The 25,599-nt window shown below is 44.4% G+C and overlaps 2 protein-coding genes across 3 annotated transcripts in view; one reads left to right on the forward strand and one right to left on the reverse strand.

Moving 5' to 3' along the window:
- Nucleotides 1-3,499: 3,499 nt before the first annotated feature.
- On the reverse strand, nt 3,500-3,951 carry LOC116893931 (60S ribosomal protein L31). Its single transcript, XM_032895649.1, has one exon. It carries the CDS (start codon nt 3,908-3,910, stop codon nt 3,533-3,535), a length of 378 nt encoding a protein of 125 aa, XP_032751540.1. The 5' UTR covers nt 3,911-3,951; the 3' UTR covers nt 3,500-3,532.
- Nucleotides 3,952-22,068: 18,117 nt separating this feature from the next.
- Pik3c2a (phosphatidylinositol-4-phosphate 3-kinase catalytic subunit type 2 alpha) overlaps nt 22,069-25,599 on the forward strand; it is a 106,632-nt gene continuing 103,101 nt past the window's right edge. The window contains exons 1-2 of one of the 2 annotated variants that reach the window (XM_032892828.1): nt 22,069-22,214; nt 22,832-22,917. The gene's annotated coding sequence lies outside the window, so the exon portion shown is untranslated. The remainder of the gene's footprint in view (nt 22,215-22,831; nt 22,918-25,599) is intronic. The other variant, XM_032892829.1, reaches the window with a different exon arrangement.

Here is a 25,599-nt window from a genome sequence, read left to right on the forward strand (position 1 = left end):
TGACATCGATTCCCAGAAATTGTCTTATCAGAGCTGGAGAGGTGGCTCTGTTGGTAAAGTGTTTACAGGTCAAGTGTGAGGACCTGAGTTCTGACACACCTATACAGTGCTGCTGTCCATTGGTGAGAGAGAAGATATGGAGAGAGTATTCCCAGGAGCTCTGAGACCTGTTGGCCTGACATACACAGTGGTGAACAAGAACCCCTGTCTTAAAGAAGGAGGAAGGTGAGAAACAAAACCTGAGGTTGTCCTCTGATCTCCACAGGCACACTTTGATATATATGTACCTGAACACTGGTATGCACACACACACAAGTACGCACACCACACATACAATTCATACATATATACACACCACACTCACACCACACACACTACATACCACACACCATATCATATACACCATACACACATACACACTACACACACACATACATGCACCACACCACACACACACACACACACACACACACACACACACATTGCCACAAGCCAGAAATGAAAATACCAGCCAAGCATTATTTGTAATAATGTAAGAAATGAAGCCAGAGAAAACGCTGACTTTTCCTGAATCTTTCCCCCTATGAATGTCCCATGGAACATCAAGGGTCAGGAGGTCACCACAGGCATGCAAGAGTTTGGAGAGTGTTGTTTTGCTGCCAAGGCACCCCTGAGAAAAAGGCTCTCACAGTTTTTGAGGATCCTGGAAAAGGAAGTTTTGGGTAAAAAGCCAGGAGTGGAAAAGTACTAAGTCCAATGGAAAAGTACTAAGTTAACTAAGCCAGGGCAGATCAAATTATCTCTAGAATTCCCTCTTTCCTGGTCCCTCCACCAAGGAAGTCTCCACAGAGTCCCTTGAAGAAAGCCCCATAGACCCTTAGAATGAAGGCTCATGGTCTAGGAATGCAGACCAGGATTGCAGACTTAAGATTGCAGCCAGGCAGGAAGCCTGAGACCTGAGTCTTTGTCAGAAGCTCCCTCTGGCAACCCCAGTGCAATGGGCGTGCAAGGCCTGCGAAGGGAAGGACACATTCCGCTGTGACACCTAAAGACAGATAAAGCTTGTGCAATGGCCTGGAATCATGCCTGAGAAATCACACAAGTTTGGAGCAGGAGTTGAAATCCTTCTTCACCTAATTATATCATCAACAGCCCAGTAGGAAAAAGGTCAAACACTGTCCGAGTGGACAGAGAAAATGGAGTGGAAAGGACTACCTGTGGAGTCTGTTCTCTCATTTTACTGTGTGGTCCCATGACAACACGGGTCATCAGACTTGGAAGCAAGTGCCTTTGTGGGCTGAGCCATCTCTTGTTTTGTTTTGTTTTGTTTGACACTGGATCTCATAAATGTCAGGCTGGCCTCAAACTTACTGTGTGGCTGATAATAACCTTGAACCCCTGACCTGCTGCTGCCTCAACCTCCCAGAGCTAAAATTACAGGTGTGCACAGCCTTGTGCTTTCTCTCGTGCTGTACAAGAGTGTGTATTCAGCATTGGCTCTGCAGGATGTGGATTTAAAATCTACTAAAATTACAGTCACAACTGTATCTTTGCTCAGCAAACATTCTAGAAGATTGTCTTGCAGGTAGCTTTCACATGTAAAAGATAACAGATCTATCACAGTCTTTAGTCATTGCTATTTATTGTATAAGGATGAGCAATCAGAAGCCACCTTTATAGTAAGCTACAGTTTAAACCACATGAGGCATGCCCATACACAAATTCTCTGCCTTCATTCAGAAACCATGTCCTTAAGTTTTCAAAGCAAGTGCAGACCACTGTGTGTAGCTGACTGCAGTTTGTGTGATAATAGGGAGATGACAAATGTGTGGCGGTGTTGCTTATAAAACCTATGTGAGAAAGCCGTGACTGACTTTTGGAGACAAAAGAAATTATTAACTGAGGTGTAAAACAACTGTCCACTCTTTTTGACCTTTTAAATTCTGAACCATTGGGGGGAAACCCTCACAAAGCTGAATGTGACCCCTCACATCTATAACGCTAGTTAGTGTTCAGGAAGATGAAGCAGGAGGATTGCTGCACTAACACCGTAAGTCCTAAGCTACCCAGACTTGCACACCAATAACACAAAACAGAGCCCAGCATAGTGCCCCACACCTGTAATCCCTGAAGCACAGCAGGCACTGAGGCAGAGGTGCGGTGACAGGTTTGAGAATAGCATGGGCCACACACTGAGTTCAACAACAGCTATAGCAGGAGGCCTTCCTCAAAACACATACATTTTCTTTGAAAACACTCAAAGATTTTGTTTGTGTTTTCTTACCATTTATTAATTCAACAATCATTCCATTGGCAACATCAACATGCTTGACACTCTCTCCATGGCCCAAGGGACACTGCAGAGGAAAGAGTAGAAAGACCTGGCGAGCCAGATGGGGAGGAGAACTGTGAAATGTGATTTCTGGATATGACATAGCTACTGCAATCATGAGCCCGTCTCGGCTGTGGCTGTCCACACAATGCATGAGGATGGTGAGCTAGGGGATGTTAGTTAGGGTTTCGACTTGCTGGGACGAAACACCATACCAAGGCAACTTGAGGAGAAAAGGGTTTATTCAACTCACAGTCCATTGAGGGAAACCAGGGCAGGGTCTCAAACTGGTCAGGAACTTAGAAGCAGGAGCGGATGCAGTGGCCCTGAAGGAGTACTGTACTGCCTTGCTCCTCTGGGCTTGCTCAGTCTGCTTTTTCTATAGAACCCAGGACCACCAGCCCAGGGGTAGCCCCACCCACAATGGGCTGGACCTTCCATGTCAATCTCTAATTAAGAAACTGCCCGGGGCTGAGGATTTAGCTCAGTGGTAGAGCGCTTGCCTAGGAAGCGCAAGGCCCTGGGTTTGGTCCCCAGCTCCGGAAAAAAAAGAACCAAAAGAAACTGCTTTATAGCTCTATCCTCTGGAGGTGTTTTTGCTCAATTTGGGGGGGGGGCGTCCCATCTCTTAGATGACTAGAGCTTTTATCAAGGTGACCTAAAACCATGATGACGAGCAGTTTCAGAGTTGTTCATTACTTTACTGGAAACAAGGAAAGAAAGTTAAACAGGAAGCTGTGGAGGCTTGGATGGTTAATGTTCCCCATACAGGCTCTTGTATTTATGTGAACACTTGGTCCCCAGCTGCTGGTGCTAACTGGGAGGTTATGGGACTTTTAGGACATGGAGACTTCCTGGACAAAGTACATAACTGAAGGTAGGCTTTGAGAGTTTATAGCCCTGCCTGCTTCCAGATGTCTTTGTAATTCCTGTGCAGTTTAGATGTAATCTCTCAGCTTCCTGCCCAGCCCACCTGCGGCCATGCCTTCCCCACTATCTTGGACTCTCATTCTAGAGCCATGAGTCAAAATAAACTAACAACAACAAAAAGTAATTAATGTAGGGGCTATACAGTCCAGCGGTTAAGAACACATGCTGCTCTTACATTGGACTTGAATTTGGTTCCACACATTTCTTTTTTTTTTTTTTTTTTTTTTTTTTTTTTTTGGCAGTTCTGTAACTTTATTTGACATTCAGCAGTTAGTTCTCATCCACATTGACCGTCTGTAGATTTTTGAATGTGGTAACAGGCACGTAAGTTACCAATGTGTAGAGCTTGTTTGGTGAATCCTCATCCTCATTACGCTTTCTGGACAAACGTACTCGGATGCGGTACGGAACATTCCTTATTCCTTTGGCCCAGACGGCTTTATTGAGCCTGGTGTCTATGCGCACATCTGGAGTTCCCATCTCCTTCATGGCAAATTTCCGAATTTCTTTGAGTGCCCGAGGAGCACGCTTCTTGAAGCCCACTCCATGGATGCGCTTGTGAATGTTGATGGTGTATTCTCGGGTCACCACCTCGTTGATGGCAGAACGGCCCTTCTTCTTCTCGCCACCCTTCTTTGCGGGAGCCATTCTGCCGGGCCCAAGTTGGAAAGGAAGGGCGCGAGGGATTGTGGGATGGAAAGTCGCGTAGCTGTCCCAAGCACACATTTCATGAGGGTCACAACTACCTGTATCTCCAGCTTTGGCGCTTCCTTCCAGCCTCCCCAGGAACCTCTCCTCCCGTGCACATGTCCACATGCAGACACATATACAGGCATAATTCAAAATACAATTAAAAATATTTTTTGATACAAGGTCTTACTATGTGGCCCTGACTGGCCTGAAATTCACTTTATGTAGAACTCACAGAGATCTTCCCTGCCTCTACCTCCCTAGTGCTAGGATTAAAGACAACTACACCATTATGCCTGGCTCTACAATAAAATCTTGAGGAAAAAAAGTACAGATACAGAAGCCCTTGGAATAATGAGGGTGAGAAGATGTCAAGACACTAGAAACAGGACATGGCCACTTATGTGACTCCCAGTTCCCCTTTTTACCTCCGTGACCACCAACAAAGCACACACAAACAGAGACACGTGGCCCCTTCATCCAGCACCTTTTGTTGTTCTGTTTCTTAGCGTTGGTTTTTGTTCATTTTCTTTTTAATCAACTGACCTGGCTCCCCCTGCTGGATAGAAAACAGTACAAAATATAAATCACTTTATAAATCAATCCATAATACAGTGGTAAGAAAACAAAGCCCGTGGTAGCACTGAGACTCTTATCAGAGATGACAGAGTGTGACTTGGTTGTGACTATGACACTCTGAAATCTCTGTGATGACTGGCTACGTAACAATCAAATTACCTCATGTTTTTGGAGGCAGAGGTGTGGCTTTGAAGTCAAAGTTCAGAACTATAGACAAGGAAACTCAGAGCATAAAGTCAGCCCTGGTGCCAGCTATAAAAGTAAGTGTCCTGAGAGTCTGGCTGAGATGTCTCTTGACTAGTTTTTTATCTGCATCGTGGCCATCAATGTGCTGCCAGCTTCTCATTGCCATTCGGTTACTTGAGTCGGGTCAGCCATCAGTGGAGACTAGAGAATCTGCACGCTACTGCCTGTCTCCCTCCCACGATTTGAGGGTGTTTTGAGGAGACGTGGAGGTTATCTATGTCATTTACTATGGTGCCTGACTTACTGTAAGCTCTCAACCAATACTCCACCATTTTCCTAGTCACCACTGACTCTATGAGGGACTCAAGGTTATTTTCAAGCCTGAGAGATGACGTTTATAAGATGTCCAGCCTACACTGGCTTGTCTGCAACATGAGAAGTACAAAGTCCTGTTTACATTCCATCACAGTTTCTCACCAGTAAGCCTAGCACATAAACCGTGTTCTCAAGGAAATTCATTCTAGTCTTTAAAAAATGTAAAGTGTGTGTGTGTGTTTGTGTGTGTGTGTGTGTGTGTGTGTGTGTGTGTATGTAATATGTGTGCAAGTGCTTGTGCTATGGTGTATATGTCAGTCAGAGGACAGGACAATTTGCAGCAGTCAGTTATCTTCTCTGTGAGTTCAAGGCCAGCCTAGTCTACAGAGCAAGTTACAGGACAGCCAAGACTACACAAAGAAACCCAAAACAGAAAAACGAACAAACGAACAAAAAAAAAAAAAAGCCCAGTGTGGTGGCTTGTGCTTGTAATCCCAGTACTGGAAAAGCAGACACAAGCAGATCTCTGGGGCTTGCCAGCCAATTTAGCCAAACATGAGATCTCCAGGCCAATAAAGAGAAGCGAGGTAGATGGCACATGAGGAACAACGTAGGTATACACATGCACTCACATACACACAAAGTGCACAGATATGCATTTGAAGTATGCTGTAAAACCAGGTATGAGGGTATGAGCCTGTAATTTCAGTATGTGGTAGCTGGAGGCAGAGGATCAGGAATTCAAGGCTAGTCTTACTATACAGAAAATTTGAGGCCAGAGTGGGTTGTACAAGTCCTTATCTCACAACAATAACAACAAAAAGCAGGAAGAGGAAAATATACTTCCCATGACTTGAAATCACTGGTTCCCATTTTGCCTAATTGACAATTACTGCCCAGCTCATAAAAGCTAGCTCTGGGGCTGGAGAGACGGCTCAGCGGTTAAGAGCACTGACTGCTCTTCCAGAGGTCCTGAGTTCAATTCCCAGGAACCACATGGTGGCTCACAGCCATCTGTAATGGGATCTGATGGTGTCTCTCTCTTCTGGTGTGTCTGAAGACAGTTACAGTGTACTCACATCCACCGTCATCGTCGTCATCGTCGTCATCATCTTAAATCTTTTTTAAAAAAGTTAACTCTGTTCTGCTGCCTCTTCTGCACCTTTTTTGTCCTTGGAGTGGGGGAGGAAAGACTTTGGGAAGCCTTCAAGTTCAACTTACAAAGTACAGATTCCCAAAGAAAAAGAAAGTCTGCATGTACAGCATATGAACATGCAGAAATGCCCAGTGGTGAGCCTCTCAGGAGAGCGGTGGATCTCTGTGGGCTTGAGGCCAGGCTAGTCAAATAGCAAACTCCAGGGTGACCAGTGTTTCCCAGTGAGACCCTGTCTCAAAAAAAGGTGGGGAGTCAGGAGAGAGCTAAGGGCTGCCAAGGACAGAACGCTCCAGCACTCCAAGCAGAGCAGCAAGTGTGGAGTTTCCTGGAAGATTTGGCAAAATGGAGCGGAAGGAGTGGGAAACAGCTTAGAAAGAGGCAGGGAGGGAGGCCTCTGCATGGGTGAAGGAATGTGAGAATCCATACAAGCATGAATTCCAACATCAAACTGAGTTTTATGAGATACTCGGTGATAGTGTTTGAGACAGCTAACTCTGTGCCTTCTGTTTAGAAGGCTCTAACAGTTTATATGGAATAAATCAAATGGTTCAAGTAATTGGGGTGGAAGTGAAAAGACAAGCAGAGGTGGAGTAAATTGACGCTAGCCAGTGTGATACCGGAAGCAGTCCTTATCAATAGCTAGACCTAGGCTATATTCCATTCTGATCTTCCAGGGAGGATAAAAACGGAAAATCCCAACAATAATGGAAGTCAGTGAACCCATGACAACAATGAAGTCATTCTTAAGGGAAATACAGCTTCCTGGTAACAAGACCTGAGAGAAACGGTCCCTGTTATGAGTCACTCTGACACAATGGCCAAAGTCTCAAGAACATTCCTATAATACACATGATGCTAACAGAACACTTTCAGCTCCAGAAACGAATGCTACAAGATTCTGAGGGCTAACTCTCATATCTAATTTCATGCTACATATGAGGAATGGTGTTCTGAATATCAAGCAAAATCCCTGGGTTTACTACCCTTTGAGGAACCATTAAGGAATATTGAATAAACTACAGTAAAAATCTGAACTTCTCTGGAGAGAGAGAGCGAGAGAGAGAGAGAGAGAGAGAGAGAGAGAGAGAGAGAGAGAGAGAGAGAGAGAATATGAATATACAGATGATTCTTGCTTCCAAATAACCAGTCCGTGTAGCTGAAGGTAGGATGACAGCCCCTCAGACCAATGACTAGCCTAGCTGTGTGGCAACCAGAAAGAAAGACCCATTCTACTGCCACTTAGATCTGGGTATAAACCGTTTATAAGTATGGCTGGGTATGGTGGCTCACTATAGGTGTGAAAAAAACTGAATGGCAATATGACATTGCTTGGCTGTGTGGTACATACAGGTAATCCCAGTAGCCAGGAAGCAGAGACTGGGTGATTGCCCTAAGTTCAAGGCCAGTCTAGTCTACATAGAGAGTTTGAGGTCAGTCAAAGTTACATAGCAAGACCTCATCTCAAAAATAAAAATAAATACTACCACTGCTATTAATATGATGATCCAAGAGGCCCAAAAATATATTGAAGCCCTACAAACATAGGAGTGTAGGCCACAACACTGTAGATAGTAGCATAACTGTGAAATCACTTAAAGAGAGAGCCTGAGTAGTCAGAAGAAACAAGTTTTATGGGACCATTTGTAATCCCAGTGAGAGCTAACACGAACTGAAAGTTCACTTTGTGTCAGAAGCTGGCCAAAGCATTTTCTGTACATTTGATTGACTGATTGATTGATTGATTGATTGATTGGTCGATTGGAGTCAATTTCACAGGAAGGGAATCTGAATGTGGGGCAAGTAGAACCCTTTCACCAGACAGAAAAAAAAATGGTAAGGTTGAGCAGCTTAAGGAACCCTGGCAATTTTCATAATTGAGAAAGGTAGGCATTTGCATCTTCTCCCCAGCCAGTTCCTGTTCTGGAACACGTGACCACAACACCTCAATAAGAGGACCATGACAACTGGTCATAGCTTAGAGCCCAGAGTTCTCCATGCTAATAAAGTATCTAGATGGGCCTGCCTGAGGGTTTAATCAATAAGCTTCCCTTCCCAGACATTCTTTCCTACAAAAAGTATTTAATCTCTGGTCTTCCCTGACTAAGTCATATGCATCCATTTTTCCACCATAAATAAAGTTTGGACAAGCAAGGACTGTCTCTTTCATCAAGAATCACTGGGGGGGGGGCTTCCTTGCACCTCCTAGGTGTCCCACAGAAGGCCCTTACACACTCCTGACACTCTCCCTGAGCTAACCTGGATTCCCCCTGGCCCGGGATCATCTCAGGCCGGAGGACCCCCTGTTCTCAATGCCTCATGGTTCCCAGCGGCGTCTGGATGCCCAGGAGTTGGAGAACCACAGCCTGGGCCCTAGCTCTCCTGTTTCTCACCCAGAGGAACATAAGTTGGGGCCCCTATCTTAGGCTGCGTTCTTCCTCCCGAGAGTGACTGTTGGAGTGCCACAACTTTACGTAGCCTAGTGCCCCGTGTTTCATGTTTCCATCTCAGCACCCCAGTGGGGAGGCGAAATGCTGACCCACATCTGAGGACCGGAAACATAAAACTATCTTCTTGTATTTGTTTTTATTTTTATGTAGGTGTTGGGGATTGAACTGAGAGTGTCATCTAGACTACAAAAGCACTTAGCCTCCAATTTTTATCCCCCAATCCCAAATCCTTTCTTGACTCTGTTGGCATCCCACTGTGTGCTAGCTGCTCTAATGATAAACTTTATGATCCCAGTGACCGGACATAGGAGAAGTATGTTTTCCTCACACAAACCCAATAAAAAGTCAAGGTGCTGTCTCTAGAATATCACATCACATCACTCCAAGGCTTCTAGTTTCTATCCCAAGGGTGAAATATATCCAGTTCCACTGGCCAGAATCACCTATGCACACCTAGACTGAGAACCACAGATACACTATGGGTCCATAGGGAAAAAAAAAAAGAGGGCTTTGTTACCGGCCAAGCCCTTTCCATCACGCCAAGAGATCAGTTAGCTCGGAATGTGCTCTTCAGTGAACTGAAAGCACCTTTAGATAGCTTTGTTCACAGCCTTTTGTTAAAAAAGGAAAGAGAATTGTTTGTCCTCATACTGGAAGCACGGCATTATATGCACTCGGCAGTCACAGCGTTCTATTTAATTACTGTCAGAATGCATGGCGTGGCTTAGTCTTTGTTTCAGGGCTCCCCCTATCTCTAGACAAGATCTCCTGTATCCAGGCTGCTACATACTCCTATGTGACAGAGGATGACATTGAACTCTGTATTAACAAACAAACAAAACAACAGAATCGCTGGTTCTGCTCCATGCGTTGCATTGATTTGTCTGGTGTGTGCACGTGTGTGTACATCTGTGTATATGCCTGAGCATCCTTGCCCGTGTGGAGGCTGCTGGTAGACATTGGGTGTCTTCCTCAGTTGCTCTCTATTTTGCTTTTTTAATTTTTATTTATTTTGGGGACGGTGTTTCACTGAACCCAGTGCTCACCTATTGGCTAGACTGGCTGGCCAGCGAGTACTGGGGGTCTTTCTGTCTTTGTTCCCTTCCCACTCTTCACTAGGTTATAGACATGCACTGCTGCACCTGTATTCATCTGAGGCCTGGGGGTCTGAGCTCAGGACATGCTTACACAGCAAACCATTTTACCCACTGAGTCATCCTTCCATCCTTATTTGTTTTTAAGACAAGGTATCCAGTAGTTTGCACTAGCCATAAAGTCACTACGAAGCTGAGAAAGACCTTGAATTCTGGATTTTTCCTCAGTTTATATCAGTGCTAGGATTATAGGTGGGCGCCACAGATTCCTGGATTATCCTACTGTGTTTTAATGTATATGTAAAAATGTTATTCTGCAAAGAGGTCTTTGGATCACCTGACAGCTCAAAGGATGACAAAACAGACAGAAAAGGAAAACCTTAGTATAGTAGTCACTTTTTGATTTTTATAAAAGACATGGGAGCCAGGCATGGATGCTGGCATGGTAATCCCAGATTTGGGAGGTTGAGGCAGGAGGAGTTCAAGGCCAGCCTATGCTACATAGTGACTCTAGGGTAGTATAAACTACAGAGTAAGATACTGCCTCAAATCCCTAAAACAATCAAGTTTAAAAGAACAGATTGGTAGCCAGGGATGGTGGTGCACACCTTTAAACCCAGCACTCAGGAGGCAGAGTCAGGAAGATGAATTCAAGGCCAGCCTGGTCTATGTAGTGAGATCCAGGACACCCAAGGCTACATAGAGAGACCTTATCTCAAAGAAAAGGGAAGGGAGAGAAAAAGAAGAAGAAGAAGAAGAAGAGGAAGAGGAAGAGGAAGAGGAAGAGGAAGAGGAAGAGGAAGAGGAGGGGGAGGAGGAGGAGGAGGAGGAGGAGGAGGAGGAGGAGGAGGAGGAGGAGAAGGAGGAGGAGGAGGAGGAGGAGAGAGGAGGAGAAGGAGGAGGAGGAGGAGGAGGAGAAGGAGGAGAAGGAGGAGAAGGAGGAGAAGAAGGAGAAGGAGAAGAAGAAGAGGAGGAGGAGGAGGAAGAGGAAGAGAGGAGGGGGAGGAGGAAGGTGACAAGGGCTATATTATGTCTGTAGCACATCATGGAACAAAGATGCTCCAGGACTCTATTCAATAAGGGAAGACAAAGGGACAAGGGACCCATTATCCCCTCAAGGGGACTTGAAGACCTTCCCCTAGCTTTTGCAACACAGACTTTTGAGGGACACTGAAGAGTTAAACTTTGGCAATGGCTTAGTGGATTTTATACTAGGTCCTTACCTCCATATAGTCTTCCTGGTTCATTCTCCTCCGAAGTCTCCCCAAGTTTTATAGTTGTAGCCTTGGGCCCTGTATACCACATTCATGGCACACAGAGTTGATATCCTTTCCTAAAGCACATAAAGACACCTGACATTTTCCAACTTTATTTTATGCTTCATGTAGTACCTCAACTCTGTTTTTCTTTTTTTAATATTTCAATTCTAATGCAGATGCTTCTTACCACTGGCTCACAAAACAAGGCTTTCTGACGAGGACTGAGGGGGTATCAAACATGAAGAATTTATTTCATGTACTCATTCAAACAGTAAGCTTTTTTTTTTTTTAAACTGAGGATGGTTCCTCTTGCCTATAATTCCAGCACTCGGGAGGCAGAGACAGGATTGCTGAGACTCTGAGGCGACCCTGGGTTATAGAGTTAAGCTGCAGGCCATCCTTGACTAGAGAGTGAGACTTCATTACAATCAACTTGTGCTCTGTGCCAGTGTTCTAAATACTGAGGAATCAGTGATATTGCGTCTATTTTCCCATGTAGAAAGAGAAACAACTAGAATAGGGAAGTATGAGGAAGCAGTCGCTGCTTCCCAGAGCATTAAAGCAGTGTTGCACAGATCAGTACTCAATGGCTGTTTCAGACACAGTGGTCAGGCCAGTTCTCAGGAAGGGACATTTCGGCAGAGATCTAAAGGATAAAAACCGGAGCCAGCCACACTCAAGGGACCGGCATTCCAGGCAAAGGACTTACTAGTACTATTACAGCAGGAATGGAGGCCGTTCTGGCTGGGAAACTGTGGGCAGAGGTAAACCTGCTGTGTTTGCATGTAGTTTTGGGAAAAAAGGGGAGGGTTATTGCAAGTGGGTGGGGAGCTTCTGGAGAGTCTGGATGGTGTGTTTGTTGGTTTGTTTGTTTGTTTGTTTGAGACTGTGTCATGCTAGCTAGCCCAGGCTGGCCTCAAACTCACAGCAATCCTTCTTCCTCGGTGCTGCCATGTTCACTTTACTGGGAGTTTTAACTAGTGGTGAGATTTGACTTATGGTTTTGCTTGGTTAGTTCTTTCGTTATCATTGTGTTTGAGACTAGACCTCATGTAGCCCAGCTGGGCTTCGAGCTCACAGCAATCTCAAACTCACAGCGATCTTTGTGCTTCACTCTTCTGAGTGTGGGATTGCAGTCATGTACCACCATACCCACCTTTTCTGAGTTGCCAAGCAGCCAAATGCAAACACAAAGACAGTTATGTAAAAGAGTTCAGAGATATTGGGACTAGTTATACAGATTTGAGCATCATTGATCCAGGAGTGGTACTTAAAACGATAGGACTTGATGAATTTGCCTAGTTAGAAGATATAAAACAGGGGGGAAAGGAGTTCAATCTAAGTCTCTCTTTTTTTTTTTTTTTCCCGGAGCTGGGGACCGAACCCAGGGCCTTGCGCTTCCTAGGCAAGCGCTCTACCACTGAGCTAAATCCCCAACCCCTCCAATCTAAGTCTCTAGAGCACCACCTACCATCAAAGTTGTGATAAAGAAGGAGCTGACAAAAGACACTGGGAGGCAGTCTTGATATGGTGGTGAATGCCTATAACCCCTGCTACCCAAGAGAGTAAAGACTGAGAATCATGAGTTCAAGGACACCCTGGGAATATAAAGACTGTTTTAACATTTCAAAAAGGAGAGCTTGGCTAGCCCATTGGCTGACTTCTCTAGCATATGTGCTTCGGTTCAATTCCTAGTACTAAAAAACAAAAGAGAATTAACTAGCCAGTGTGTGAGGAATAGGAAGGGCAGGAAAAACTAAGTGACCCTGGGATCCTAGAATTCTCCAGAAGAAAGGTCACAGAATGAAAAGTTGCTGAGTGTTCTCGAAAGATGGAGTCTTAATAAAAGACATTTCAGGATATATAGGGGGATAAGGACCATGAGGGTGAGAACGCGGTCATCAGGTAGAAGCGATTCTTTTGAGTTTTTTCATAATAGGAAGCAGAGGAAGAATAGAAGCTAGAACACATGTAAAGTCAAGTCAGGGGTTTCGGGTGGTGTTGGAAATATAGTTCAGCAGTTAAGGGCTCTTGAGGCTCTTGCAGAGGACCAGAGTTTTGTTCCAAGCTCCCACATGGAACGGCTCACAAACACCTGGGGTTCTAGCTTCAGGGGATCTGACATTCTTTACTGCACCTGCACACTCATGGCTTATACTTACACATAAATAAAAATGAAAACAAAAATTTGAGAGAAACTAAGAAGGCCGGTGAGATGGCTCAGCAGGTAAGAGTGCTCTCCACAAACTCAACTATCCTGAATTGATCCCCAGGACCCAAATGGTGGAAGAAGAGAAGCAACTTCCACAAGCTGTCCCCTGACCTCCATGGTCATCCTGGCTGAAATGCAGAAGAAAACGGGATGGTATATGTATGTGCGGGGAGTTGGATGGAGAAGGTGAACTAGGGAGCCACAAGAGGCAAAGAGAGTTTTGAACTTTGGTTTCTACTCTTAGAGAAGTTATGATCATATCTGGGAGAAACAGTACTAATGACAGGAACTTTATGCTTGACGGGGCCTGCTGTAATCCTAGCATTAGGGAGCTGGAGTCAGAAGAGCTAGAGATGTAGCTCAATTGGTAGTGTTTGCCTAACGTATAAGGCTCTGGGTTTGAACCCCAGTACCAAATGAAAACTGGGCATGGTAGGACATGTAGAATCAGCACTAGGGTTGTGGAGGTGGGAAGATTAGGAGCTCAGGATCATCCTTGGTCACATAATGAGTTTGTAGCTGGCCCAGGAAACAGGAAACCCTATCTATAAATAAAGATGCAAAGTTCAAAAATTCAAGGTCATCCATGGCTACATGAAGACAGCAAGGCCAGTCTGGGCTACATCACCCAGTCTCAAAAACAATGAATGAAATCTGTATATAAAATGCTCAACACTCAGAACTCGCTAGATGGTGAGAAATGTAATAGTAAAATTATTCAAAAACATTAAGGATGGAGTAATGGGGCTAGAGAGATAGTTTGGCAGGTAAGAACACTGGCTGCTCTACCAGAAGTCCTGGGCTTAGTTCCCGGCACCTACATGGTGACTCACAACTATAACTCCAGTTATGGACACTGATGCCCTCTTCTGACCTGGAAACAGGGCATACAAGTAGTGTACCCACAAACATGCAAGCAAAATGCCTGTTCATTTTTTTTTTAAATGGAAGGTCTTTAAGGATTAAATGAAACAGAATCAGGTCTTCAATAAATGAAGAGATTACAATGAACCACAGTGACGGTATCTTGCCATTAAAAATTAGGACCCATAATATGGGTTAAATTCTATTAATACAGCCATGTGGAGAAGTCTATAAACTTTGAGAGCTTTAACTAGCTCAGAGGTAGAAGAACACTTGCTTAGCATACACAAGGCTCAGGAAATTTTTTTTGTCATTAATGAAAGACGGGTTTACCATTTCACTCAGGCTGGCCTTGAACTCATGGCAGTCCTACCTCAGCCTTTTAAGTGCTAGGATTAAGGCTCTAGGTTTGACCAGCAGTACCACCAAATCACAGAAAAGGGAGAAGGAGGTGGAGAAGGAAGAGGAGGAAGAGGAAGAGGAGGAAGATGAAGAGGAAGATGAAGAGGAAAAGGAGGAAGACCTCACAAATATTTAAATAACTATTCATTTTATTTTATGTGTGATTGTTTTGCCTGCATGTATGAATGTCATCAGCAGCCAGAAGATTCCCTAGAACTAGAGTTCTGGACAGTTGTAAGCCATTATATTGGTGCCGGGAATCAAAGCTGGGTCCTCTGAAAGAACAATTACTCTTAACCACTGAGCCATCTCTCCACCCTCTTGCAAAAAAGGAGGCAATTCCAAATGTCTTCCCTCTGCCCGATACACCAGCTTGTATCTTTTCCTGTCCAGGTCCACTCATTGCCCAGGTTACTTCCTCTAGACTCCTGCTTGCTCATCCTAGCTCCAGCAGCTGTAGATCATGTTCCTTTAGTAAAAGCTAGAACTCAGTTTTTCTTTATGCTTTTTTGTTATTTATTATTTTGGGTGCGTGTGTATGATGTGTTGATTTGAGTGTGGACACAAGGGTACCGAAACTTACAACAACAGAAGAGCTGGCATTCCAGGTGTGTGCCCCCATGTCTAGCTTATGGGGTGCTGGGGCCTCCCCCACCCCCAGGATTTTGTGCATGCTAGGCAAGCTCTCTATCAACAGCTCACAGCCCTAGCCCTCAGTCAGTAACTGAACTCAGCTGAGTTTAACAGTGAGACTTTATTGCAATATCCTGGACCCAAGTCCTTGACAGACTGATAAAAATCCCACTGCAACTTTGTATCAGTTCTCTTCACAGGGGAGTCCTGGACTGTTTGTGTTTTATCTTTATTTTCTGGATCATTGAGTTTGGAGTCAAACATGGCCACTGTAATCTACATATACTTCATGCCCCAATTACCAAGCCCTCACACCTTAAAATTTAAAAATTTGTGTGTTATGTGTGTCACATGCCACTGCACAGGTGTGAAGTCAGAGAACAACTCTGAATTCATCTCTCTCCTTCCTTTACATGGGTCTTAGGGATCAAGCTCAAGGCCTTCAGGCATGGGTTGCAAGCACCTTTACCTGCTAAGACATCTCCCAGTCTAAGTACATCCTTTTACCATTTTTTCATATTATTTTATTTCATAGAATGATTCAATCCATTTCCCTTTTGATAGATATTTGAGTATTAGTAAGGGTTATCAAGATGAGTGGAATTTTATAAAATTGTATATACATGTGGGTGTGTTCTATATAACATATAAATATGCAAAAGGGAGATTTGGGCCCATGAATTGGTTCATTGAGAAAAGGTTACTTGCTATGAAGCTTGATAACCTAAGATTGAGCTCCAGGATCCACACATTGTCCTTGACCTCTACACATGCACTGTATATGTATTGGGTAAACACACACACACACACACACACACACACACACACACACACACACACGTGCGCGCGCGCACACAATCAAAATGTTTCCTAAAACTTTTAAAATAAAAGGTGATCTGTTTGATTAGCTTAAACGTTGTTGGCAGTCCAACACCATACTGTAGAGGCTCGGGCACTCAGTTGACACCACTGGTTGTTTCGAAGTCCTTGTCTAGTGCTGAAGACTAAGAGGATTTCCGAAAAGCTACTGGTCTTCAGTTTGTGCTGGAAGGTTGACGAAGCTGGGTTCCGGTGTCTGTAAAGGAGGGGCATGGCAGCAACAGTGGGGCATATTCAGTCAGCAGCACAATGCAAATGGCATATGAACTTGTCAGCACATCAGGAAGGCAACAACAAAACAAGCAGTGAAAATGCAAAACCCTTTCCCCAGGAACCCCTTCATCTGGGTGATGTCAGATGGTGCAGCCCACATTTAAGCTGGGCCTTCTCACTTTAAATAACCTAATAAAGTCTCTTTCAGGGCCTGGAGAGAAGGCTCAGTAATTAAGAGCACTTATTGCTCTTGCAGAGGGCTGGGTTCTATTCCCAGCACCACAGGGCAACTCATGACCATCCCAAACTCCAGTTCCAGGGGAACCTGACACCCTCTTCTGATCCCTGTAGGCAGCACACAGGTGGTAAACAGACATGGAGGCAAAACACAGATAAAAATCTTTAAAGGGGAAACAAAAAGGAGAAAGCCCATTATAGATACGCCCATTGGTTTCTCTTAGTCGATTCCTGACCTAGTCAAGTAGACAAGATTTACCGTTACAGGTTATTTTCACTGTGCATGCTGCACACTTTGAGTTGAAGCATGTCCCTTATAGATTCATGTACACACTTCTAACACTTAAAGGTCTTAGAATGCATGTTTATTTGTGAATAGGACCTTTGTAAAGAGGTCAAGATAAACTGTTGTCTTTGAAAGAAGTTGGCGCTATGGCTCAGTGGTTACAAACACTTGTTGAATCCCAGTGGTCAGTACACAACGCCCTCCAGATTTTCCCACCTTTGTGTGTTCTCCTTCCACTGAATATGGGCCATACTTATCCACTCATAAGGAACACACTCTAGGAGAAGTGACAGGGTGCCACCAAAATACTGGCCCTCACATCAGTCTTGTTCTCTCACACCGTTGTTTTTGAGACAAAATGTTGATATGTATCCCTGACTTTTCTAGAACTTGTTTGAAGAGTCCAGAGACCTTGAACTTGCAGTGATCCCAGGGAAGCCAGCACTGTGCAAGTGCCTTCTCATTGCCTCATGAAGAATCCTTTGACACGGTCCCCACCTCTCCCACGCCCATTAAGCCATTAAATGATGAAACTGAGACTGATAACTGAAGGGCCAATCTGAGCAATGCTTAAATTCCTGGTCCAAAGGAAGTACGAATATGAAAGGTATGTTCCCTTAAGGAGCTTTGTTAGGGTATCAGATATCAATAAACATGGAGGCCACAGATAACTAACAAACTTCCACCTTCCCTGTGTATCTCTCTTGAGCTTCCAGAGTTATTTGGACAGATCTCTACAAATGATCATTCCACGCTACCTATCTAAGTCATTCTCCTCAGCTGGACTGTCTCCTAAAACAGGAACCCTGGCTTAGTCAGCATAGTATTTACTGTGTCATATGCAAGTCCAAGGCACAGACATTTGTTCTAATTTCCAAAGTAGGCTACTTGAATCCTCTCCAGCCCCATTTACGGCATTTTCCCACCACTCCATGGAATCTTCAAAAAAGTACAACCCTGACCATTTGAGAGCTTGAGATCCACAGGGTGTTACTATGCAGGCTGGTAACTCACTATGTAGACCAGGCTACTGTAAAAGTCCTGAGAACCATCTGCCTTTATTTCCTTAGTATGGTGGTTTGAATAGGTATGGACCCCATAGACTCATGTGTTTGTGGCCTTGTTAGAGGAAGTATATTACTGTAGGGGCAGGCTTTGAGGTCTTATATGCTTAAGTTATGCTCAGTGTGGCACACATTCTTCCTGCTGCTGCACGCAGGTCAGGATGTAGAATGCTCGGCTCTTTCTCTAGCGCTGTGTCTGCCTGTACACTGCCATGTTTACCACCATGATAATAGACTAAACCGTTAAAACTGTAAGCCAGCCCCAGTGAAATGATTTCCTTTATGAGTTACTGTGGTCATGGTGTCTCCTCACAGCAATAGAACCCCTAAGTAAGACACCGAGTGTTGAGATCAAAGGCATGTACCACCACACCCAGCTATTTTTTTTTCCTAAATTTCATTTAATTTTAAAAAGTTGTAAATTACATGGTGCTTTGTTTCTGCATGAGTCTGTGCTAAGTGTGTGTAGGCACCCAAAGAGGCCAAAGGTATCAGACCTCCTTGAGTTCCAGGCAATGGTGAGCCGTCTAGCATGGGTACTGAGAACTGACGTCAAGTCCTCTAGAAGAGTACTGCACACTCTTAACCACTGAGTCACCTCTCCAGTCTCCAATCTGTTTGGCAGGGGTGAGGTGGGATGGGGGAGGATTGTTTGTTTGGCTTTTGAGACAAAGTCTTCTTATATGAGACAGGCCTGCCTTAAACTTTTGAGCCTTCTGCCTCTACTTCCCAAGTGCTGACATTGCAGGTGTGTACTATCATTTGGCAAGACCTAAATTTTTAACACTATCTCTAAGACCCAGCATGAGATGCTTGTTCGACTCATTACGGAAACAAGAGTCACTTCCCTCTTATTCCCACTGTAACAATGACATTGGCCTTTCAGTTCCTCTACTGAACCTTGTTCCCTGTCTCTTTGCACACAGTTCCCTCTGTGTAGGCTTCTCTTTGTCCTTCCATTTCTTTCTCTTCCCTCCCACCTTTTAAGAAGGTCTTAGGCTAGAGAGATGGCCCAGCTGTTAAAGGCCAGGTTCACTACCAAAAATATGAGAGCATGTATCATGTAACTCAGGTTGGCCTTGACAAGTAGCCAAGGCTGGCATGGAGCTTCTAATTCTCCTGCCTCTGTCTTCTAAGGGCTAGGATTACAGATGTGTGCCAGCATGCCTGACCTCCTTAATTTCTACTCAATGACATTTCCTAGAGAGGGCCTTCCTGCTTTCCATTCTAAATCAAAGAGCACTGTCAGTTTCCCTCATACTGCTTATCACAGTTGAGAGAAAATGATCACTTAATTGAATATTTAGTGCTTGTCTCCCATGTACTCCAAACTCAGAGGACAGAGAAATAGTCTTTCTTGTTGCCCAGTGGATCCTCGGCATAGAGTTGTGGTCGGCACACTGTACAGAAGGTCAGGGCTCAGCATACTCTCCCTATGTTCCCTCAACGCCCACTCCCCTTTTTGGATCAAGGCAAACATTTATTCCTTTCACAAACTTCATATCCTTTTATTGTTTACGAATGCACTATTCTGAGTGTCGCTTTATCCGTGTCAATGTTATTTGCCATAGTTGATGATTTCTAAGAAGTCTAGACATAACTTTAAAAAAAAAATAGAGCTAGGATTGGAAGCTGAGTCTTATATATATGAGGCAAGTGATGTGCCACTGAGGTACATCTATTTTTGGAGACAAGAGTCTCACTAGGTAGCCTAGTTATTCAACTCTATCCTCTACTTCCCAAGTACTGAGATTATAGATGGGTCATAGTGCTGCTCAGAAACTCAATATACATACAAATGGGCTTCCAACTTGGTGATCTATTTGCCTCTGTCTGCTGAGTGCTGGACTTCTAGGTGTGCACATCCATGCCTAGCTATTGATGACCTTTTAAAGCTCTCTGGTTAAAATTTAAGGGCAGTGAGAGGGTTAAAGAGGTTGGACTATGTGGTAAGATCTGGGTTTGGACTCTATTATTTATAGCTTTGTGGCTTTTGGCAAATTGCTTTTCTCTCTGGTCCTCAAAGTGCTCAACTATAAGTCAAAGACATAATGGTTCCTTTTTATCCAGGTTGTAGGTGGGATTCAGTAAGGTAATATAAAGCATGAAGAACAGGGTCTGGTTTCAGGAAATGCTCAATAAATGTCAGCCATTCTTTTCATATATAGTAAAAGAGAAAGGGTTCCCATTTCTCACTTGGTACTGGAAGAAGTTTGGTGGTATTTATTGGCTGTGCCCTGAAGTTTTCTGTGGGAAGTTAAGGTTGGAGCAGTTTAAAATGTAATGTAACCCCCTCAATTTTTTTTTCCTTTTTCCTTTCAAGTCTTGAAACTGAAGCCAGTGGGAGGAAGTAGGTGTTAGCTATGGTTTCCACTGACAGCAGCATGCGGTGCACTTTCTTTCACAAGTCTGTGTTCACATTGTTTAACAGCAGGTGCCATTGCCAGACAGAGGAGGAAAGTTAAGAGAGGGCTACTAACTCAGCTTCTTGACACCTAGCAATTTGCAGTGCTGTCTTTTTTGGAAGATACCTAAGTCTTTTAACTTTTCAGTCTACTGGCACTTACTAGGTGATCAGAGTCTACCAGTGGGACCATACAAAAGTCAAAATAAATGAGAAAGTCAGAATTTCAATAAGGATTTGTTTGACTCAAACCAGGGTGGGCATCAGCTAACCAGGAAACAAAAGAAGATACCTCCCTTTCTCCCTCAGATAGATGAGAAGAGAGAGAGAGAGAGAGAGAGAGAGAGAGAGAGAGAGAGAGAGAGAGAGAGAGAGAGAGAGAGAATATATGAATTTATCTTCCCATAAGACTCAGTGTTTTCTTTTCTAGCTTCTCTTCCTCAGCCCTCTCCCGGAGCTGAGGACCAAACCCAGGTCTTGCGCTTGCTAGGCAAGTGCTCTACCACTGAGCTAAATCCCCAACCCGTGTTTTCTTTTCTAAAGGCACACTCTGTTCTCCAGCAGAAGGTAGGAAGCCAGTCCTGAGAGAATTCCTTTTCCTCACCCTTTTAAATATTGAGGAAGAGCTGCCAAGTGTATAAATTCCTCCTTTGATCGGAAGATAAAGCAGAACAATGCTGTAGAGCTGAGCAGATTCCTAAGGAACATTCTTTTGGGGTGTGTAAGCTTGCTTGAAGTGCCAATGTACAGAGGAAGGTGAGGTTGGTGGACAGCTAGGGGCTGGGAAGGTGGTACAGCCAGAAGTTGCTCCTAGACTTCTCCCTAGAATAGCTTTTTGTTTTGTTTAGCTAGTGCTTAAGACTGAGCCTACACCTCACACATGCTAGTAGGTGCATTACCACTGAGCTAGATTTTTTTCTTTTTCTTTTTTGAGACAGGTCCTGAACTGCTGAGTTTTAGTAATCTGTCTTAGCCTCTCCCTTTCCTTCCGTCCCTGCCCGCTTTCCCTTAAAGTAGAACTTCATCCAGTCTCTGGTAGTGCATGAGTGTTTATTTAAACGAAAGTATCAGGTCTCTCTTCCCTTGCTAAAGGAAAGGGGGGAAATGCTGGGAATACACTTCTAAATTCCAAAACCCAAGTAGACTGCCAATTTACCATTCCTCTCTTCCGACAGTTACGGACAGTCCTCTTTTGCAATCAGTAAAACGGGAATAATTTTCCTATCTGCTTCACAGTTTTGAATTAGACAATAGAGCGCTAAATTCTTTACAAGCACAATTCCAGTCCGTGCTCATGAGAAAGGTATGATTACTATGGGGCCTGGGTGTGATGTCTGGCCAAGCGCTGTTATTATCAGGATAACCTTCCTCACCTGGCCGCGGCAAGGCTGTCAGCAAACACTGAGGTGAGAACGCCGCACGCATCCAGCCCTTTACAGGATCCACATAACGAGCTAATTACAAAGTTCGAAGCACCTGAACGTCCGCGAGATTTCGCTAAATGCTGGAGGAAATGAAAGATTTAGTCGTGACTGTTTTCTGTCTTCCAATCCAAGTTAATCTCCGAGCGGCCTGGGGCCAAGATCTCAACCCAGGAAACTGCAGGTCAGAGGTCGGTGGTGCGCGGTTCAGGGAAAGGGTCCGGGAACAAAGGGCGCTTCAGAGCCCGAGGCAGACCAGGAGGGGTCCTGAGGTAGCCTCCCCGAGAGGCCCCTGGCGGCGCCTAGACACCCATTCCCTCGGGCAAGCTCTCCAGCCCGCAACCTCCCAGCAGCTGCCTCACAGGCCCCACCCTCGCCCAGCCCACCACCTCAGGTAGGCCATCCGTGTCAGCCAATCGTAAGGCGCCCAAGCACGGGGGCGGTGCTTGTACCATCGGAAGTGACGTACAGTGCTCGGCTGGCCGCGGAGTCAGTCGAAGCTCTCCTCAGCGGCCGGCTGAGCCAGCTGAGGCGGGAGAAAAACATGGCTCGGACCTTTGAGGGCGCGAAGGCTTGGGTTGCGGTGGAGACTGGGGCTCCCGTAGCGTGAGGTAAGAGGCTGCCGGTGCGTGCGAAGCGAGGCCTGGCGCTGCGCGGCCGCTGAGGGACTCAGAGGGGAGGGACCGCGGCCGTCTTGCCCCTGGGTCACTCCATCCTCTCTGACTCGTTCCTCAGGGCCCCGTCCCCTACCCGGCGGTCGTCAGCGCCCCGCGCCAGGCCCCTTTGTCGCGGGCCGTCGGACGCTGCTGTCCCTCGGGGGGAGGGGAAGCCACCCCACGGTCCCTCGGGACAGTGAGGGAGCCGCGGCGGCGGTCCCAGCCTCCGGTCCCGCCTGTTCTGGAGAGTTGCTGTTGAACTTCTGCTATGGCCTCTTCCTCCTCTTCTCCCAGCTCGGCTTTTGGAGCCGCGGATAGTTCTTTTTCTTCTCCTGAGACCCATCACCTCGTTACCTTAAAACAAAAGTCCAGGATCTACTTGCTTTGGGAAGGCAATAATATCTGTGTATATTGTAGCGTATCATCTTTTTGCTAGGGCATTAGAGTAAATATTTAACTCTTCCTGAGTGACTGAGGAACAAGAAATAATTGAAGAGGAGGGGAGCGTATACGGTATTGTTTGTGTTGTCCTGATAGAAGGTGAAGTTCTAATTATTATATTTTTATTTTAGCCAGTGGGTGTTTTGAATTGAGTGACACGAAGGAAGCATCCCTGTTTGAACAAGATTACTTAAGAAGTATTCCCAAATCTTACCAGGTAGGTGTCAGGAGGAAAACTGCCTTGGGAAAAACTTACTGAGTGTGGAACATCACAAGCCACCAGGTCAGGAAATAAAAGGCTATATTCTTTAGGGGTTGGTGAAGTAACATTGGGGAATGGAGGTTGCACAGAGGTCCTGGAACACTGGTTCCAGGGAAGACTTTGTACTCTTGCCTCTTTGATGATGGTTCATTCTCCACAAGAAACTGTTACTCAGCTCTGCTGTCATTATGGAATTGGTGTGGTCATTCAAGGTTAAAGACCACGCTGAAGTGCCTTGGTTGAAATTTTCAAGTTTTTGAAGCTGTCTGCATGGTCGGCATTCAGTGTTTTGAGTACTGAGAAGCATTGTAACTGATACAAAGATATTTGTTAACTCAAACTTCGTTCCAAAGTGATTTTTAACGTAGGTACAAAATAAATACAGAGCTTCCACAAATCCCCACGTGTGTTGGCTAAATTCAGATTCAAAAGCAGGTTGCCTTGTGAAGACCTCTGTTGTTTTGGGCTTGGTGGTGTACCCTGTAATTGCTGTTCTTGTCTGCATTGTAGAGCTATGGTAGAGGGAGTCAAATTTAAGGCCAGCCTAGGCTATGTGGTGAGACACTGTCTCTGAAAGTAATAATGATAAAGTAAGGAAAGTTGTGTTATGATTTGTGTACTTGTTGCCTGCAGTTTAACTTGCAAACATTATACTTCAATGGTCTCAATCTCTTTCAGTTTTCTGGAGCATAACGGTTGGTGGGTTTGCCTTCAGGATTTTAGAAACAACTAACTTTCTGTAATTAGCTGTGCAAGTGTATGAGTCTTTGTTTGCATCTGTTTAGAGCTCCAAATTTTCCATTCAGTTTTATCTTTCTGTGTACATTGCTGTGCCCAGGAGTAAATCCAGCATATTGTTTGGAATGTAATAAATTAGGCACATTCAGTCTGATTTCTAAGAGCTCAGAGTTTGCATCACAGCATCACATCAACCCTTCAGATCAGGAGAGATGCAAAGCACTTTCTTAAAATGCCTTAACAACATACCTGTAGAGATCAGCCTGAGCTACGGAATGAAATTGTGACTATCTTGCTTTGGTAAGACAACTTAATCTGTTTTACTAATTGATCATATTTTCAAAACAAATTTGAGACAGGCAAATGCTTAAAGGTGTGTTAGTGTACTTCATTTACACAATTTGGTGATTTGTTTAATCTGGACATACACATCCTGCCCTCCCAGTACTAGAGATTGAACCTAGGGCCTAAGCAAGCACTCTACCACTGAGCCATATCCACTTTGGTTTGGTGGTTTCATTTGATACTTGTAACTGAGTTGGGCTACAAACCAACCTCCAGAAACTGGGGAGGGAGGAAGGAGAAGAGAGAAAGAAAGCAAAGAAGAAATTGTTCAGTCCATCTAGGAAGACAGGTTAGCAAATTCTAACAGTGATGGATTCAAAGTTCCAAAGAAGGATGTGATCTCCTGGGATGGGAGGTGAAGAAATGAGCAGGTCTGATGAGAAATATTATGCTCAAAATGAGGCTTACAGAATGAGTTCTTTCTATTAACAAGGGCAACATGGGTAAAAGTGATCAGATCCTAAGCTCTCTTCCATTACCTGCAATTGGTAAGGTAATTGAGAAAAATGCCTAACAGTTCTGGTATGTATTTGTACTCAGGTATGGTATGTACTCTAGTTTTTGATAGTATTTATATACAATATTCTTTTAGTAGGAATCATATTCACACCTGGGAATTCAGCTCTCAATAGGGGTTTTTCACATTCGTAGAACTATGGTTGAAGCTAAAAAAAAAAAAAACTTTGTTTTCCTTGCTTATGTGGGAGTCACAATTTTGTTTGTTTGCTTGCTTGCTTTTGTTGCTGTTTTGAGACAGGGTCCCTCTGGTTATCCTAGAACCCACTACACATATTAGGCTGGTCTGGAACTCACAGAGAACTACCTGTCTCTATCTCTAAGTGCTGAGATTAAAGGCATGCACCAGCACATTTAGCCATGAAGTCAGTTTTTATATCTTTATTTTGTGTATTTCTGTATACCTTGAATCTTTTTTGCAATATTATTTCTTTATTTAAAATTTAATTTCATATATATTATGATATTTCCACCCTCACCCATTAATCCTCTTTTATCTCTTCCCTTCCCAGTGAACCTCTTCTTCCTCCCAACAACTTTCATGTCTTCACTTTTCCTTTTTGTGGAAATTTTAATTAAGGTTGTCTGCCTGAGCATGGATGGGTGGTTATTTACTTAAGTAAAGGTGGCTAGCCAGGGATGGTACCACTGAGGAATATAACTCCTTGAGAGTGGGGTAGGTTTATGGGTCCCTTCCAAAACCATGATAGAATGTTAATGGGCCCAGTCTTATGCAGGTCTTGTGCCATGCTTCTGTGAGTAATGGATACATGGCCATGTCACGCCCTGAAGATTGTTTTACAGTATTCCTTCCCATATTCTGGCTCTTAAAATCTTTCAGCCTTTCTCAGTATTACCTGAACTTAGGAGGGATGGAACTGATGTCCTGTCCTAGGCTGAGCCCTCAGCAGTCAGTTGTTTTCAACACATTGACTAGTCATACAGCTCTGCATTAAGTTATATCCATTGTAAACAGAAGCTTCCTTGACCTACACTGAGAATAGCACTACAACATAAATATCTAGGAGCAGTTCAGTA

Source organism: Rattus rattus, chromosome 2, assembly GCF_011064425.1.
Source record: "Rattus rattus isolate New Zealand chromosome 2, Rrattus_CSIRO_v1, whole genome shotgun sequence".
NCBI classification, from domain to species: Eukaryota; Metazoa; Chordata; class Mammalia; order Rodentia; family Muridae; genus Rattus; species Rattus rattus.